This window comes from Petromyzon marinus, chromosome 2, assembly GCF_048934315.1.
Source record: "Petromyzon marinus isolate PM22_M1 ecotype Great Lakes invasive population chromosome 2, UKy_Petmar_22M1.pri1.0, whole genome shotgun sequence".
NCBI classification, from domain to species: domain Eukaryota; kingdom Metazoa; phylum Chordata; class Hyperoartia; order Petromyzontiformes; family Petromyzontidae; genus Petromyzon; species Petromyzon marinus.
This window is the reverse complement of record NC_133668.1, coordinates 8983896-9001955: the sequence shown is the minus strand read 5'-3', so window position 1 is coordinate 9001955 and position 18060 is coordinate 8983896. Positions and strand designations below refer to the sequence as shown.

Below are 18060 nucleotides of genomic sequence, written 5' to 3'. Positions count from 1 at the left end.
TTTTTTTTATTATGCAGTAAGTTTGTATGTTAAACTTTTTCGCACCGTACGTAGCCAACCGTGATAATCTGAGGTGCGGGAGGACAAAGTACAGGCTTTGTTAGACGATCATTTGTATTGGATCACTGGTTCAAGATAGGTTTTAGAAAAAACTGGATAATTCAGCACAGTATTTAAATGCCTAAAACATTTAGCCATGGTTTGGGGTGAGGGGTCTTCATCCACTCGTGGATTGATAATGGCTGATGATGATTTTGAAAAATGTAAGCTAAAGATGAATTGTCCTGATGGGAAAAACAATTACGACCCAGACTCTCAAATGTAATTCACTTTCAATGGATAAGTTATTGGGGTCATTTCTTGCCATTGCAAGTACCGTAGATGAATTGCTGTTCCATGGTGACATTGACGGGTAGAATGGCAGCAATCCAGCATTCTTTAAATTATAGCTCTTTTAATGCCAGTAATTATTGTCCAGGTCATCTGTATGGGACGGGAGCCAGTATGCACAAACCTGGCTGACATAGTGGAAAGATTTTTAGAGCAATGTTCTGGAAACTGGCTCCAACTGATAATCACCATGCAGAACAAACAACAGGTGAACGCTCACAAAGTCACATGGAACTCTCGATAAAACAATTCTGGATTAATTACATCCGCAAGTGAGAATCAAGCCATATCGTACAGAACACTTATCCGTAGCCATCCTACCGGCGACTCCTATTATCCATGGCAGCTGTTAGGGTCTGTAAATGAGCATATACGTGGCAATATTTCCTCTCATCTGTAATTTGACCCATAACGCATTTGGTGAAACTGCTTCCTAAGATTCACAAAAGTGCCCGTCATCAGGTGGAAACAACCACAGCAATAAACAATTGCTAAAGTGGGCAATTGTTTATTGCTGTGGTTGTTTCCACCTGATGACGGGCACTTGTGTTGGGCCCGAAACGTCGTGATTTAATTTATTTTATAACTACGTGACTTTACCGAAAGAACCAAAGAGTATGGATTCCTGCAGTCACGAAAACTTAAAATCTAGATTCAAATCTTGTAATCAAAAGTTAGTCTACTTCCTGTTGTCAAATCAATTCCACATTTTGCACAACGTACTCAGATCCGGTGACAATGCACGCCTCTATCAAAATCGGCATCAATTAAATCGCTACTTTAAAGCAATTAACATTTTGTGTGGACGCCTTATTATTTATATATTTGTGTAGGTAAAAAAACGCCACGTTCCCTAAACTCTGGAATCGCCTGCTCCGTGTGAACCAGTTACGGTAATAATCAATTAATTCCAGTAAGCGTTGATGTGGGAGCAGGCGCCGCATCATTGACATACTTCTCGACCGTGAGTTAAACGAAGTTGTTAATAAAACGGTTGTTTAAACAAATCTTTTTTAAAGGAGTTTATTAACAAATACTGTGTACTACATGTACAACTGGATCAATAACAGCGAAACAATTCCAAGCAGCCTACAGCGCCACCTACAGCATAGGGTTAAGTGCACGCACGTGGAAATTTCCCACGCTTTTTGTACCTCCATATAGCCCCGTCTCTATAGCCACGTCTACCTAGAGCCCTGTCTCCTTGTAGTCATGTCTGTAGTCTTGTGTCTCTCTAATGCCCTAGTATCTCTATAGACATGTCTACCTAGAGCCCTGTCTCCCTGTAGCCATGTCTGTAGTCTTGTGTCTCTCTAATGCCCTAGTATCTCTACAGACATGTCTACCTAGAGCCCTGTCTCCCTGTAGTCATGTCTGTAGTCTTGTGTCTCTCTAATGCCCTAGTCTCTCTATAGACATGTCTACCTAGAGTCCTGTCTCCCTGTAGCCATGTCTGTAGTCTTGTGTCTCTCTAATGCCCTAGTATCTCTACAGACATGTCTACCTAGAGCCCTGTCTCCCTGTAGCCATGTCTGTAGTCTTGTGTCTCTCTAATGCCCTAGTCTCTCTATAGCCATGTCTACCTAAAGCCCTGTCTCCCTGTAGTCATGTCTGTAGTCTTGTGTCTCTCTAATGCCCTAGTCTCTCTATAGCCATGTCTACCTAGAGCCATGTCTCCCTGTAGTCATGTCTGTAGTCTTGTGTCTCTCTAATGTCCTAGTATCTCCATAGACATGTCTACCTAGAGCCCTGTCTCCCTGTAGCCATGTCTGTCGTCTTGTCTCTCTAATGCACTAATCTCTCTATAGTCATGTCTACCTAAAGCCCTGTCTCCCTGTAGTCATGTCTGTAGTCTTGTGTCTCTCTAATGCACTAGTATCTCTATAGCCATGTCTACCTAGAGCCCTGTCCCCCTGTAGTCATGTCTGTAGTCTTGTGTCTCTCTAATGCCCTAGTATCTCTACAGACATGTCTACCTAGAGCCCTGTCTCCCTGTAGCCATGTCTGTAGTCTTGTGTCACTCTAATGCACTAGTATCTCTATAGCCATGTCTACCTAGAGCCCTGTCCCCCTGTAGTCATGTCTGTAGTCTTGTGTCTCTCTAATGCCCTAGTATCTCTACAGACATGTCTACCTAGAGCCCTGTCTCCCTGTAGCCATGTCTGTAGTCTTGTGTCTCTCTAATGCCCTAGTATCTCTATAGCCATGTCTACCTAGAGCCCTGTCTCCCTGTAGTCATGTCTGTAGTCTTGTGTCTCTCTGTAGAATAGTAATTCTTGACACCAAGGAGGCTGCTTGCCGTTTATTCACTCATACAAACTCCGTCCACTGTAAACTCACTGCTACCTTACACTCTCTGCTCTCGACGCTTACACCCGTTGTGGCGCACGTCAGAACTCTGTCCTTCACGCGGACATCCCTTCCTCTATCTCCGCCCCGGTACGGCCCCCATTTGTCTACCCACTCGTCTGCCCCAGGGCGGGGGATCATCCAACACCGCCCGGCAACGAGGTGAGACCTCTACATCTGAAGCCATCTTCGGCGGCGGCTGGGATGTCGTCCACGCAGGCTCTCGTTCCTCCCTCTCTCCCAACGGCGACCCAGAACTCACGCACGCTGCTGCTTTTTTTCCCCTTCTTCATTCTGAGTCGGAACGTGCCCCCACTGAAGCCGCCGTCTTCATGGCGCACCTCGCACTAGCTAATCCTCGTCATCACCCCCACGTCCACGGCGCCAACCCCGCGTTCACACGCGCACACCTGTTCGGCCCCAATTGCCCCCACTCACAGAGATCCTTGTGCAAGGTTGCATCATGCATGCCCTTGCACGACCTTTCCACAAACTCACACTTTCCCACGCTCGTCCCTCGTGTTACTCCTCCACATCTCTACTGCCCTCTCTCTCGAGCAGGGGTGGGGAACCTTTTTTTCTGCCAAGGGCCATTTTGATATTGAAACATCATTCGCGGGCCATACTAAATGATCAACGTAAAGATTAGCCTGTTATATTTGGTCAAACATTTAATTAACTCACCCCTAATGCGATGGCTGGAACTGCTTCTCTTTGGCGAGGCGTGTGATGTTAGCCGGTATTGATGATGTTGCTGCTACTCGCAACTGCTTTTCCAGGTTTACTCCTAGATTTATTGAATTTCGAGTCCCGCCTGCGGTTGCCTTGGCAGGGCCACACCAAATTATTTCGCGGGCTGTATGCCGGACATTCCCCACCCCTGCTCTATAGACATGTCTACCTAGAGCCCTGTCTCCCTGTAGTCATGTCTGTAGTCTTGTGTCTCTCTAATGCACTAGTATCTCTATAGCAATGTCTACCTAGAGCCCTGTCTCCCTGTAGTCATGTCTGTAGTCTTGTGTCTCTCTAATGCCCTAGTCTCTCTATAGCCATGTCTACCTAGAGCCCTGTGAACCAAGGTTATTGACAAGGTTATTGACATAGACGGAGAACAGCAAGGGACCAATGGCAAAAAGATCCTTGTGGAACCCCCTTTAGTAACAGGAGTGAAAGGGGAGATGTTGCCTTTATGCCACGATGTCTGTGTTCTGTTAAAACGATTTGAACCTTGCAATGTTGTGAGGAGAGAGATATTTAAGAGTTATAGTGTGATCCACAGTTGACTGCCTGGGAAAGGTCCAGGAAAACGGTCCCACAAAGCATGTTTGTTTAATTCAAGAGCTGAGTTGAAGTCATCGATTGGTGTTAGTAATGGCCAACATCATTACCTAAACCACGATTGGTTGTAGTTCAGAATGTTATGGGCATCGATGAAGGAGAGTCGTTGATTTTTACCAACTTTTTTTTGTACTCTGTACAGTAGTCTTGAGAGAAGGGGGTTTGAAGGATAAAGGTCTGAGGACAGTGGGATCGTCGGTGAACTAATTATCGTGACAAAAAAATAACAAATAATTCTATTTGAATAGGTGTAATGACTTCTGCTAATATTTGAAGATTTTTTTTAAAATAAGGCCCCTACATGAATAACAATAAACAGAGAACGTGCCATGTACTTTTCTGGTAAGGCATCAATAAAACACCAAATGTCTTAAGGATAAGGAGATCGCCCCATTGTCCCCTTCCCTTTGAATCTTGGACCGGCTCCTGTTTCAGGATCTTGAGTAGCATGGACAGGGAGCGCCCAATTTGCTCGTGTGAGACTATGGCTGTTTGAACAATTCTCATTCTTTAATAATAGGGGTTTTTCCTCCTTTTTTCTGGCAACAAAGCTGAAACCTTTTTTTTTACAAGGAATCATGTGTGCATTAACCACAATAACTTGTGCAAACAAAAAAAACACACACGCTCATAATATATGGCATTGTCCTTGAAGCTGGATTGGTCCCCGCCATAGACGGCTTTCTTTTGAGCCTCGTCTCAATTTGGTGCTGGCAAAGGAGGTCTAACGATGGAAAATTCTCATTCTTTATTATTCATCACCCCAAACCCGCCCGCCCGCACCGCGTGCGATTGCCTGCACGCGGTGTGACCGACACACAAAGCGGCAGCGTTCGAGTAACGCGTGCACGGCGCGCGATTCGACGGCGCGTGTCAAAAACGGCGCAATCGACACCCCCCAAAACACGCGGTGATGATGACGGAGCGGGACCTTTGGCCAGACGGCGACCTTCAGACGTCTGCTGCGTCGTCGTAAGGCACACGCGAAACGCGCCCGCTAAGCACCCAGCCAGCCCTGCCATAAAAGATAACTCTCTCCCCTTCGAGATATGGGGTGAATAAAAGCCGGTGGCGGGCATCGAGCTCCCGTGGAAGGTCGGGTGACTTCCTTGCAGCGTTAAACAAGACCTCCCCGCACACGTGGTCGACCGACAGTGGTCGCGTGGAAGAGTAGGCCAAAGACAACTTCGAGCAGCTTATCTTGAAGCCTCCTTCTCGTGGAGGCGCGCCGATTATGTCTTCCGGGCAGTCCCAGCGCGCACTCCTCCTCGTGACCGCTACGCTCCTCCTCGTGACCGCTGCGCTCCTCGTCCTGGGAAGAGGAGCTGCAGGAGACGCCGGAGGAGAAGCCGCTCCACACGGAGCGGCCCGCGGACGAGATGGAGACGACGAACCAGAGCCCAGAGGGCCCACAGAGCCCACAGGGCCGTGGTTTCGCGCGGCCGTGTCGGAATTCGCGAGCGTGGTCAGCCCCTTTCCTCCCGCGGTGCCACGGAGCCGCAGCGAGGCCCTCGCCCACATGGGGATGAACGTGGCCGCGATGGGCCGAGACGCGCAGCTCGCCCGGAACAAGGTGGACGGTGCCCGGGGCACGGAGATAGCGCGGTGGTAGTAGGTAGGTAGCGCGGTGGTAGTAGGTAGGTAGGTAGGGTGGTGGTAGGTAGGGTGGTGGTAGGTAGGTAGGTAGGGTGGTGGTGGGTAGGTAGGTAGGGTGGTGGTGGGTAGGTAGGTAGGGTGGTGGTAGGTAGGTAGGGTGGTGGTGGGTAGGTAGGGTGGTGGTGGGTAGGTAGGTCGGGTGGTGGTAGGTAGGTCGGGTGGTGGTAGGTAGGTAGGTAGGGGGGTGGTAGGTAGGTAGGTCCGGTGGTGGTAGGTAGGTCCGGTGGTGGTAGGTAGGTAGGTAGGTCCGGTGGTGGTAGGTAGGTCGGGTGGTGGTAGGTAGGTAGGTCGGGTGGTGGTAGGTAGGTAGGTAGGTCGGGTGGTGGTAGGTAGGTAGGTCGGGTGGTGGTAGGTAGGTCGGGTGGTGGTAGGTAGGTAGGGTGGTGGTAGGTAGGGTGGTGGTAGGTAGGGTGGTGGTAGGTCGGGTGGTGGTAGGTAGGTCGGGTGGTGGTAGGTAGGTAGGTCGGGTGGTGGTAGGTAGGTAGGGTGGTGGTAGGTAGGTCGGGTGGTGGTAGGTAGGTCGGGTGGTGGTAGGTAGGTAGGTCGGGTGGTGGTAGGTAGGTCGGGTGGTGGTAGGTAGGTCGGGTGGTGGTAGGTAGGTAGGTCGGGTGGTGGTAGGTAGGTAGGTCGGGTGGTGGTAGGTAGGTAGGTAGGGTGGTGGTAGGTAGGTAGGTCGGGTGGTGGTAGGTAGGTCGGGTGGTGGTAGGTAGGTAGGTCGGGTGGTGGTAGGTGGTGGTGGTAGGTGGTGGTGGTAGCTGGTGGTGGTAGGTGGTAGGTGGTGGTGGTAGGTGGTGGTGGTAGGTGGTGGTGGTAGGTGGTGGTGGTAGGTGGTGGGAGACAAGCAGAACCCCTTCGCTTCTGTGTGCTTTGGAGAAAATAAGAATCGGTGTAGAATGACGGCCACCGGCGGTAGTTCGTTCGCCACTCGTTGCAGAGGTTCGGGGTTCGATTCGGGCAGACAAGCCCGGTTTTATTACTACGGGCTATTAACCATAACAAACACAGATTTAAAGCTTTCGTGACTGCAGGGATTGATATTCTTGGTTCTTTCGGTAAAGTCACGTAGAAGGGAAACAATAAAATTATAATATTTTTTTTATTTTTATAATAATATTTTTTATTTTTATTATTTTATTGTTTTATAATAATATTTTTTTATTTTTATTATTTTATTGTTTCCCTTCTACGTGACTACCGAAAGAACCAAGAATAAAAAAACTGAAGAGTTATAATAGGCCATTGTGTTCCGGTGTCACAGTGCAACGATATTTAACTGGGAAACACGGCAATTTGTCGCCCTCTACGGAGAAAACTTGGCAGGACGCGCCTGCAAAATAGTTGAGAACTGTAACAAAAAAATATTTTGTCACTGGGTAGTAAGTGTTCTTTCCTAATTGCTTAACGCCTCAGAAGTACAGAAAATATGGCTAGTATTTCACACAAACTTTGCTTTTGTGACCAGGACAGTGATATTTTGAAATGTAGCTATTTTCAATGAGAAAACGTGGTGTGTGCATTTGTGTCTTTCGTTCGCATAAAGCCCTGGTCACAAAAGCAAAAGTTTGTGGGGAATAATAGGCACTTTCTATACTTTTTAGGTATAAGCAGTAAAAAAATACAACACTTTGTAACAATTTTTGTTCCTGGGTACTTAGTGGAATCAGCGAGGCTTTCCTTAATCTAGTGTGGTAATAATAAATAGTGTTTTTAACCTTGTGAAAATGAAAAATAATTCAATAGATACTAATCGTCTTTTGCGCATTTGGTATTAGTGTGGAGCTGTGGATAGAGCGCTTGGCGAACAATCCTAATAAAGTAAAAAAAAGTCACAATAATATTGGGTGGGATACAACAGCCCATCATGATCATCATCTTCCACAATTATTAAAATGAGTACTATTTTGTGAAAAGCCAACATCGGTCACCCTGCAGATGGAGTGGCCCACACCATTGGAATGTGACATTTCCACCATGTGCTTGGCCACCAGCGGAGAAGTCCTTGACCCATTTGCTTGTCTGAACAAGGAGAAAACGTTGACTTGAGCCTACATTCCATATTTTCTATTTTATCACGATAAAAGCAAAACATGTTACAACAAAGGAATATAACAAGATGCAATTCCGATTTTGTGTTTTTTTAACTCAACATCATCGAATAGCGCTAGACTTAGCGGTTAGGTTAGCCCAAAGTAAGAGTTTGGGATAGGTTAACATTTTCTTCAGTATGAAATACAATTATATTATGAAGCATTTTTCCTGTTTGGAGTTTTCAGCAAATGATGATTAAATTGTTTTTTCCTTCTGTATATTTTGAACATTCTTTATATATAAACCCTCAGGAAAATGTAATAAAATTCAGCTAAAATGTGTTCAAATTCGTATTTTAAATGTTTGAGGGGAATGTAACTGATTTAAAACATTTGCTCATTGTTTTTTTTGGTAAAGTCACGTATGTAAAAATACAATAAAATTATATTTTAAAAAAAGATGCAACGTGACTTTACCGAAAAAACCAATGAGTAATTTTATGCAGTCACGAAAGCTTTAATACTTTATTAAAACATTTGATTTCGAATACAAAAAAGATAGAATACAACTTTCAAAACATTTTATCCAAAAGTAACGTAAATCTGTTTATCAGCAACACCAGTTAAATTGAAATTATAAAAAAAAAACGTGCAGTATGTTTGAGCTTTTGCACTTGTGAAACTCTGTGCAATGTCCTAGCGCGGTTGAGAATGAGCACTGGTGCAAGGAACGAAATTTGGCCTCCTGTCCAATGCACCCTCCTCTTCGTAGCCCGGAGCCTTGGCCCCTCCGGCCCTTAGGCACCCGGATGCCATTGCACCGCCTGCACCCCTCGACCAAGCTCCGCCACCGCCTCTGTGGCAGCCCAACCGCCGGGCAGGAGTTGTTTGTCTGACATTCGCTGCTCTCGACAGGGAGCCCAAATCATCGTCTTCCCGGAATATGGACTCTTCGGTTTTGGCTTCACGAGGGATTCCATCCTGCCTTACCTGGAGCACGTGCCGGACCCCGCTGCCATCATCTGGAACCCCTGCCTCGAACCGGACCGATTCCCCAACACCGAGGTGACCTTATTAACATCGTACATTGCTATTACTGTTTGCATGTATAGAGAATCCACATGTTGCCCCCGCTCTCAAAATGCTGTACAGAAAGAGTGGGCCGTATTTATTTTTAAGAAAGAGGCAATCAAAGGTAGAGAGAAAGATTAAAAAAAGGAATATCTTGAACCTGGATTCAACAGAGAAAAGGGAGTCGACAGCACTGGTAGCTGAGAGAAGGGAAGTTCCAGACGTCTGGGGCAGCAAAGGAGAATGAGGGACCTCCCACTGATCAAACATTGATTGAGATAAGAGGGGGCAAGTCAATGGAGGATCTTGAAGATGTTGAGTGTGTGAAATTGATCTGGGACTGGAGCATTGGGATGGTGTGGTGTCATTTATGGGTGTGGACGAGATGTATTTCTGCTTTGGCCACATTTACCTTACGAGACCGAGCGTGCATGTAAATAGGAGCGTCTCGTGGCTCCACGTTTGTTGTGTCACAAAATGCCACCTGGATTTATTTTTGCAGTTTGAGGAAACTCACGCGGCTGGTTTGAGTTCATCATTGTCGTCCGCTGGCAGTGACCTCATTAATTCATATGCTAGACGGACACATGAAATGTATTCGGCTGCTCACGGGAACCTGTCTGCGCGTGGTTCAGCAATGGCTCGTGCTGTTCTCATTCTCATTACATGCATTTTCATCAACCTGCATGTGTCATCTGCAGGTGAAAACCCAGAGACGGTTAACCTTATCATCAGCGATTGTCTATCCATTGCTCGACGATGCCTCACCACGCCGTTGCTATCCCCTCATGGTTCCATGCAGCTGCATCAATCTCACTCCTGCACATTAAATTATCTCATTACTCCATCTGCACGGTTGTTGTCCTATTCTTGGGTATTTCGGTAAAGTCACATAGAATGGTTCAAAGAAAATAACAAAAAAACTACGACGTTTTGATCGCAACACAAGCCATCGTCATCAGGAGAAAAATAGCGATCGAAACGTCGTAGTTTTTTTGTTATTTTCTTTGAACCTATCTACGTGACTTTACCGAAAGACCCGAAGAATATGAATTCCTGCAGTCACGAAAGCTTTAAGTCAAGGTTGTTGTCCTGTTGGATGCGTTTTCCCTGGCTGCATTTTCGCACCTCTCTCGTCCATCATCCTGTCCAGTGTTATGTCCTACCAAATCTCATTTACTTGTCTCAGTTCTCAAAACGACCTTCTCTGCTGTGCGTGCATTTTTTTTAAGGTGTCATACAAATGTTCTTAGCTACGACAATTCCACGTGACCGGGCACCGTAGGGAAATGCGCCGTGTCACACCTCTGTTGCGGCCTCGGCGGTACCCGATGCACGTGCGGTGTGACCAGGTCCTTCGCAACCTGAGCTGCATCGCTCGGGACGAGGGCCTCTACGTGGTGGCCAACATGGGCGACGTGCTGCCCTGCTTAGTGGACCACGACAAGGGGTGCCCGCCGGACGGCCGCTTCCAGTTCAACACCAACGTGGCGTTCAGCAGCGAAGGCACCCTGGTGGCGCGATATCGCAAGAACAATCTGTACTTCGAGCAGGCCTTCGATTTCCCGCCCACGGTCAGCGGGGCTGGGAGAGGGAGTGGTAGAATCAGTAAGGATGCTGCTGTCGCTTGGTTTAGAGATTATTTATAAGAGCGTATGCGTTGCGTATAGCAGTTGTTTATAGAGGGTATGCGTGTCGCATCGGTGTAAGGCACTACCACTAGAATATAAGGTATGCCTTTCCATAATACAACATTTTTGTACCCTATATTCCGATAGTCCTCTGAACAGGTCTATAACAATAATGTAAACAAAAAAGCTGAGATGGATGTGACGTGCCAAAATAATTCCTGTAGCGATTTGCCGATGAATGCTATAAACATTGTTTCATTTCAGCCAGAACAGTCCAGTCCTGTGTTCAATCGCAACACTGCATGTCAAAACACTGATTTTTTTCTGATTATTTCCTGCTGCTGCTCAACTTTGCTCAATTGAAGAAACAAACTAACTCTTATCCATTACGTCAGTAGCACTGTTGTTAGTTTAACACGTAGGCTTTCGCGACCGATGTTATCCATGACGTTTTTTGGGTTAGATTGCATAAATGTGTCTCTAAACCCGCCACAGCCGATTAGGAATGTTTTCCACGTAAGAAAAACGTGCAAATGAGTTACTATTTCAGCACACCGGTGTGTTGGCGAGTAAGCCCACAACATTTACAATTCGAGTACGACGTTTCGCCGGTATTTACACACAGCCTCATGAGGCAACAGCCAGAATTGTGGATAAATCCTCCTGTTTCGGTCTTAAATAGAGAGATAATAAATGTGATGTCGTCACTTGTGAGCCAATCAGAGGGAGGGGGGTTAATGTTGTCATGTAAATTTCAAAGGATCTCTATATTTAGGTTGGTTATTACAGTTAATCCACATACATAATGTACTTTATGTATGTATACATAATGCACTTTATGTATGCGTACATAATGCACTTTATGTATGCGTACATACTATACTATATGTATACGAACATAATGTATTGTATGTATGAGTACATAATATATTTATGTATACGTACATAATGTAATTTATGTATGTATACAGTGTCATTTGTGTATGTATACACAATGCACGTATGTATGCATACATAATGTACTTTATGTATGCATACATAATGTACTTTATGCATGCGTACATAATGTACTTTATGTATGCGCACATAACGCACTTTATGTATGCATACATAATGCACTTTGTGTGCGTAATGTATTTCATGTATGCATACATAATGCACTTTATTGTAAGCGTACATAACGTGCTTTATGTATGCGTACATAATGTACTTTATGTATTCGTATATTATGTACTTTATGTATGCGTACATAATGCACTTTATGTATGCGTACATAATGCACTTTATGTATGCGTACATAATGCACTTCATGTATGCGTAAAGTACTTTATGCTTGTACATTACCGACCTTATTGCTTACCCGCTTTGCACTTTTGGCCTCTCGGGGTGTGCACAAGTTGTGATTTAAAAACAACCCCATCACCGTTTACTAGTTCCTTCCCGCCACATAGAAAGCGTGGGTACCCATCGCTCGACTTTGATGCCACCCCCATCCAGGTCGAGTACTCGATCTTCGACACGCCCTTCGCCGGGCGCATCGGGCTCATCACCTGCTTCGACATCCTCTTCTACGAGCCGGCCGTGGCGCTGGTGGAAAAGCACGGCGTCCGGCACATCGCTTTCCCCACGGCGTGGATCGACCAGCTGCCCCTGCTCACGTCCGTGCAGATACAGAGAGCCTTCGCCTACGGCCTCAACGTCACCCTAATGGCCTCCAACCAGCACCATCCAGAGAAGGGCATGGTGGGCAGCGGTGTGTACGGCCCCGACGTGACGGTGTACAGCTACGACGCGGAGAGCGAGCAGGGCCGCCTGCTCGTGGCCGACTTGCCTGTGCTCTCCGACGTCCTGACCGACGCCCAATCAGGCGTCCCGTATGGCACGGGAGAAGACGACAGTTGGGCGCTGCGCTCTGGAGCTTTGCAGGGAAGCATGGCGGATGAAGTTGCGCGCGAGATGAAGAATTCTGCCTCGAGAAACGTCGTGGGTGAAAAACCGGACATGCTTAACGGCCAGCCCCCACAGGGTCGGCAAAAAAAAGACCAGGCCTGTGACGATGAGAGCGCACCGGTGCCACTCGCTGGAGCCGACAAACGCGGGGCGTTCGTAAAGCGGGAAGGGCAGTCGGGTGGCAGCCGCATGGCCGACGAGTTTTACGCGAGCATGATGTACGACAACTACACGTTCAAGGCGCTGCAGGGGCCGGCGGGCGAGGTGCAGGTTTGCCACGGTGAGCTCTGCTGCTGGCTGACTTATCGCTCCTCGGGCGATGTGCGGGAGCTGTACGCGCTGGGCGCCTTCGACGGCTTGCACACCGTCAACGGCCGGTACTACACGCAGGTGTGCGCACTGGTGAGGTGCTCGGGCGAGGAGCGGGCGAGCTGTGGCCAGCCCGTGACGCAGGCCAGCACGCTGGTGGACTTCACACTGCGCGGAAACTTCAGGTATGTTCTGGGGCCTCTTTGAAACTGCTGCCCCTAATGCCAGTGCTTAATTTCTCACTTCAGATTTTCTGGGTAATTTTTTTTTTTACTGGAGTCGGCACCTGATTAGATCCAGATGAAATTAAACCCTGCCTAACGTCCAAAAGAAGACTGGGGAGTGAATACAAATCTCACGTTATGGTCGGGTACGAAAAATATCAAATTATTTGGTGCTTGCATCAAATTAAAGGTGTTTTGTAATCACTAAATTAAATAGCATTGCTACTTGCGTTCAGTCTTGCGTTATAAAATATACCGCAATAGAGGCTATCAAAAGGTCACATAATGCACGATCTCAAACTTAAATGAATACCTGTTATGGTTTAATAAACATCAGTGTTGGGAACAGGGGCGGAGCCAGGATTTCAGGCCGGGGTGACATTCAACAAATTTTAATTTCAAGAATGATTAGAGAGTCAGGCTGTTGAACCAGACGCCATCGGTTGGCGACACACTTTGACAATGCAGTTGCACGGAGTCCGCCAGACCGAGTGTCGTATGCAGAATGTCACCCCTGTCACCCTCCTTGGCTCCGCCCCTGGTTGGGAACATGGTAATGGCCACACAACCCCACTATAGCCCTAACAGGTGCTCACGAATGCACTTGCCCTGACAGTCTGTTAAAGTGTGAATGTGTGTGTGTGTGCGCCTCGTGTGCTGTTCTGGCCTTAATAGGTGCTCGCTAACAGAACTTGCCCCAACAGTCTAAGGCTATACAGGGGATCTTTGTCTTGTCAGCACGCAGCACGTATACCCCTGCATTCTGGGGAGCGGAATGCGGCTCGAGGCGCCGGACTCGTTTAGACGGGACGCTGGAGGACAACGATTCCTGACGGCGACAGCCACAGAGCACGGACTCATCACGGCTGAGATGTACGGACGCGACTACGAGCGTGACTCAATGGGTGCGAAGCCTCACTGACGCACCAGAGCCGTCTCCAACACGCACGCGCACACACGCGCGCACGTGCGTACACACGCTCGCTCGCGCACGAGTATGCACGCAAATTACGGTTGCCATCTCGTTATATCCCATTATATCAGAAGAGGGAGATCTACATTTAAATGCATTGTTTTGATTTTGTATTATTAAACTGACAAAAACCTGGAGTTTTATTGTCCTCGGAAGAACAGGTGGCAACTCTATGCACAGGTCTAAAACATAAAAACTTATATTTTTAAAAATCTCAGTTGTATCTGGTGTAATTAATCATATTTGCACATAAGTTCAACCCTTTAATTAAATTTCCCATCACTTCAACCACAGAATGTACGTCGCGTACATTACGTGCGCCTTTCACATCTGCGTAATCCAATCCAAAATGCAAAGTAACATTTTACAAAATATTTTAATGAATGTGTGTGTGTTCATACAAACGTGTCACACGTACTTGATTTTACGCACGAAATGTTTTACGTCTGCAAATAATTAAAATAAACTTAAATCATCGGCATCCTCTCTCTCTCTCTTCTTCAGCAATCGTTTTTTTTTGCACTCGACCAAAACACCCATGGCACGAGTCACGCCGGTGTTCAATGCTCAAGGCCAATCGCGCAGCAAACAGGACCGGCGCACACCTTTCATTGCACGTAACAATCGCGCGCGCACAGCATTTGCTAAACATGCAAACAGTGCTAAGACCACGGAAATGCTGAGCACTGGGACTATGAGCAAAGATGCAGTCACGAACTACGCAAATAGAGATGGTCACGATTACATTCAATAACCACCAATAAAAGGAATACAGTGCAAAATTAAAAACGTATCAGTAACATTAATTTATGTGGCTTAAATCTCTTGTTTGTTCTTGGGACCAGATTCCACTGTGGTTCCGCCTTGTGTATACACACACACACAGCATTGAGGTGGAGCTCATCGCTTGGTTACAGTCCTGAGCCAGTGGTTTACATTTCCACGTTCCTATGGTGGGGGTGAGTATCCATAGGACAACCACTGTTGACTTCCCCACAAGTGGTACTAATTTTATTGACCCCGGATGGATGATGGGCTGAGTCAACCCCACCAACTGGGATATGAACTCGCAACCTTCTGTTTGCGAGCTGCTCATTCTACCTCTAAATGCTACCTGGATGTCTAAGTGTACCATTACACATCCAAATACTGAAACTGAAAAAATGGACACACATGTAGCTGCCTCCACACAGATAACTGTACAGAACATGAATGTGCAGCCTGAGCTAGTCAATTGAGTTGGCCCAGTGCTGAATACAAAATAATAATTGAACGAACTTTGCCTTGCCAGCAGTGTCAAAGTCCACCGCCTATAGCAACTCTTGACAAACAGCCATCTACAGTATGTGTGTAACAATGCATCGATTGAGATACAATAAAAACATACTAATTTAACGCAATAGCATAACATTTTGTACTTTACAAAATACAGTTGTGTGTTTGTGAAATTTTTTTTATTTGTATATATTGTATGCGATTGGTTTGTGTAAGCCCATTGCGTGGATCACACCATGGAAAGTAAATAACTCAACTCTTCAATACAATTATGGCACTGCATCTGAACACTTAGAAGATGCTTGGAGGGATGGACAGATATCGTTCGTTGGCCGTTTTGAAGTGAGAGGCCTCGTGTTACCACAGTCTGTGTGAAATTAAACCGCAGGCTCTGCGACTTGGAAGTCATGGCCGCCGTAGGTTCCCCACCCCTGACATACACACGCGCGCACGTGCACCTACACGCGGGCACACGACGCTGCCCGTGTCAGTAGAAGGAGCAGGCGGCAGTGAGGAGGAGCGATGCGGCGATGAAGCCCGGTAGGCGGTGCATGTGCGCCATAGCAAATGCTGCAGCACCGATGGCCAGGGGGTGATGCAGCCGTGCCACCACGCGCAGCATCTTGCTGAAATGACAAAGATAAATATCCCCACACCCCCACACCCGTGTAGCTTAAACAGATTGTTGGGGCAAGTATTGTTGGTGAACACCTATTAAGGCCGACGCAGGACACACGTCGGCTGGAGTGGCTAGCACCATGGCTCCCCGCTTGTTGTCTTTTAAGTGCCAGCTACTAATATGAAGCTGAGTGGACCTAGGGGAGGCCCAGCACCGTCCAGATATCACTTACCACTGATGTTAGTCTTTGTGGAATCAAGCGAGATTTATAGGACACATTCTTAATTCCATGTAAATCGATGAAGGCTCAAATGACAGGAAGTGGTGATGCTATAGCAGGGTCGGGAATCTTTTCTTTCCTTACAGCTATATAGGACTTTTAATACCTTTGGTGGGCAGCCACACGGTACACACCTCAGTCACTTCTGTCACGGCAGCCAGGCCCCTGCAGTGACTGAAATGACCGAGCGCGATAAAATCTGAAACCTTTTCTAATTTTCAAAAAATTAGCAAATTGCAAAGTTTAAAATATTCCTCTTCAGCACCTGATGTGTGCAGCTAAGACGCTCGCAGCGTCGGATGATATTGTTTGCGTGCCGTTTTGAAGTGAAGCGAAGTTCTAGATTTAAAGCTTTCGTGACTGCTAGGATCCATACTCTTTGGTTCTATTGGGTAAAGCCACGTAGGTGAAAATAAAATAACAAAAAATCACGACGTTTCGGCCACAACACAAGCGGCCTTCATCAGGGGAAGGGACGAGACTGTCTGGAGGACAGCGCTGTCCTCCAGACAGTCTCGTCCCACTTGTGTTGTGGCCGAAACGTCGTGATTTTTTGTTATTTTATTTTCACCTACGTGACTTTACCCAATAGAACCAAAGAGTATGAAGCGAAGTTGTGGGCTATATTTGGCCCGCAGGCTGTGTGTGGGTTCCCCGACCCGTGCGCTATGGGTTTGCAGTTCGTTCATTTCCCCACCTCTCTCGGAATGCCGTTGCCCGGGATTCCATGAGCAGCACGAGCACAAGGCTGATGACGGCGGAAACGGCTCGGAATGGATCCGGCTGCAGCTTCCTGTCGACGCTGTTGGCACCAAAGAGGTCATATCAGTCAATGGCGTCGGTGCCGCCTCCGACGAGCACGGTTGGTGTTACGTACGGCGCGAAAGAAAATTAATATAGATAAACCCCGTCTCGTCCTCACGTTTCTTCACGCTTTCCAACAACAGTTGATTAGTTTATTTGTACACTTGTTTGAAATTGTTATTGATTTGTGTTTTGTTTAACGAGATCTGCTTTTATTACCCAGATCTCCCTTGAAAAAGACTCGCAGTCTCAATAGGCTGACCTGGTTATAAGGATGATTAATTTAGCATTTCACATTATCGGCTTTGACAAATGGCCATGCGTTTCATGTAAACAACCGTAGAACCAGGTAATAAGCAAAAACAAAAAAATTATGCGTATTAATACACTGGAAAATGTTACGGTAATCGGTCTCTGTCTTGAGACAGCAAGTGGGCAAAGTGGTGGATGCTGACTCACTGCAACTGCTTCAACCAAAAGACGAGGGAGGGTGCGGTGAGCGCTAGCGCGCACACTGCCAGGGACAGCGCCGTCATCTGCAGGTGGAGCCGGTCAGAAGCCACGCGCACCAGTCTCTCCGCCAGGGAACTCCCTCTCGATAGCCCGTCCTCATTCCCGGCTTCGCCCGCACCGGCTGCGCTATCGTTACTCCTGGGGCGCTCACGACCGCCGGGGGAAGAAGCCTCGGCCGTGCTCTCGGCGCGATCTCCCGCCGACCCGGCGCGATCTCCCGCCGACCCGGCACCCGGCCTTTTCCGCGGTCCATCGGCCGAGTTGCCAAAAGGCTTTTCTTCTTTCTCGCTCGATCCTGCACCCTGGCCCTGCTGATCGTCCTTGCTGGGGCGGGTCTCTCCGGCACGCGACGCAGGCGTCTGAGGGTGGGAAATTGCACAGCAGCGGCCGTGTTGGGAAAGACTCGCTCATGGGCGAGGTTTCAAAACAAACGATTTGTGTTGATGAGTTCGATCAAGGATTCATTTCAGCTAGACCTATCGGGGCTGGTGAGCAGGAAAATATATCCGACACAACATCCAGTATACCTCTCGTTATGACTATGGCTACTAGTCACGTTGCTCCGCCAGTCTACCAGCAACCCAGACAATATTCAGTGGGAATTTAAGCCCCGAGTTCTAGCAAATATCATTGATTGTTAAATGAACCAAT

General features: G+C 47.3%; 2 protein-coding genes across 2 annotated transcripts in view; one reads left to right on the top strand and one right to left on the bottom strand.

The window, feature by feature from the left end:
- The first annotated feature begins 4892 nt into the window (after nucleotides 1-4892).
- Nucleotides 4893-14408, top strand: BTD (biotinidase). The gene is made up of 5 exons (XM_032964722.2): nucleotides 4893-5650; nucleotides 8676-8825; nucleotides 10184-10405; nucleotides 11960-12906; nucleotides 13684-14408. The coding sequence occupies exons 1-5, from the start codon at nucleotides 5312-5314 to the stop codon at nucleotides 13865-13867; spliced, it is 1842 nt and encodes a 613-aa protein (XP_032820613.1). The 5' UTR covers nucleotides 4893-5311; the 3' UTR covers nucleotides 13868-14408.
- PGAP1 (post-GPI attachment to proteins inositol deacylase 1) overlaps nucleotides 14276-18060 on the bottom strand; it is a 25665-nt gene continuing 21880 nt past the window's right edge. Inside the window, exons 25-27 of the mRNA XM_032964709.2 lie at nucleotides 17356-17768; nucleotides 16790-16894; nucleotides 14276-15819 (exon numbers count right to left, since the gene is read on the bottom strand). Coding sequence (XP_032820600.1) covers nucleotides 15681-15819; nucleotides 16790-16894; nucleotides 17356-17768 — 657 coding nt within the window. The 3' untranslated portion in view covers nucleotides 14276-15680. The remainder of the gene's footprint in view (nucleotides 15820-16789; nucleotides 16895-17355; nucleotides 17769-18060) is intronic.

Coding starts and splice junctions, on each gene's coding strand:
- BTD (XM_032964722.2), top strand. CDS start 5,312: ATGTCTTCCGGGCAGTCCCAGCGCGCACTCCTCCTCGTGACCGCTACG. Junction 5,651..8,675: donor CGCAGCTCGCCCGGAACAAG/GTGGACGGTGCC, acceptor TGCTCTCGACAG/GGAGCCCAAATCATCGTCTT. Junction 12,907..13,683: donor ACACTGCGCGGAAACTTCAG/GTATGTTCTGGG, acceptor TTGTCTTGTCAG/CACGCAGCACGTATACCCCT.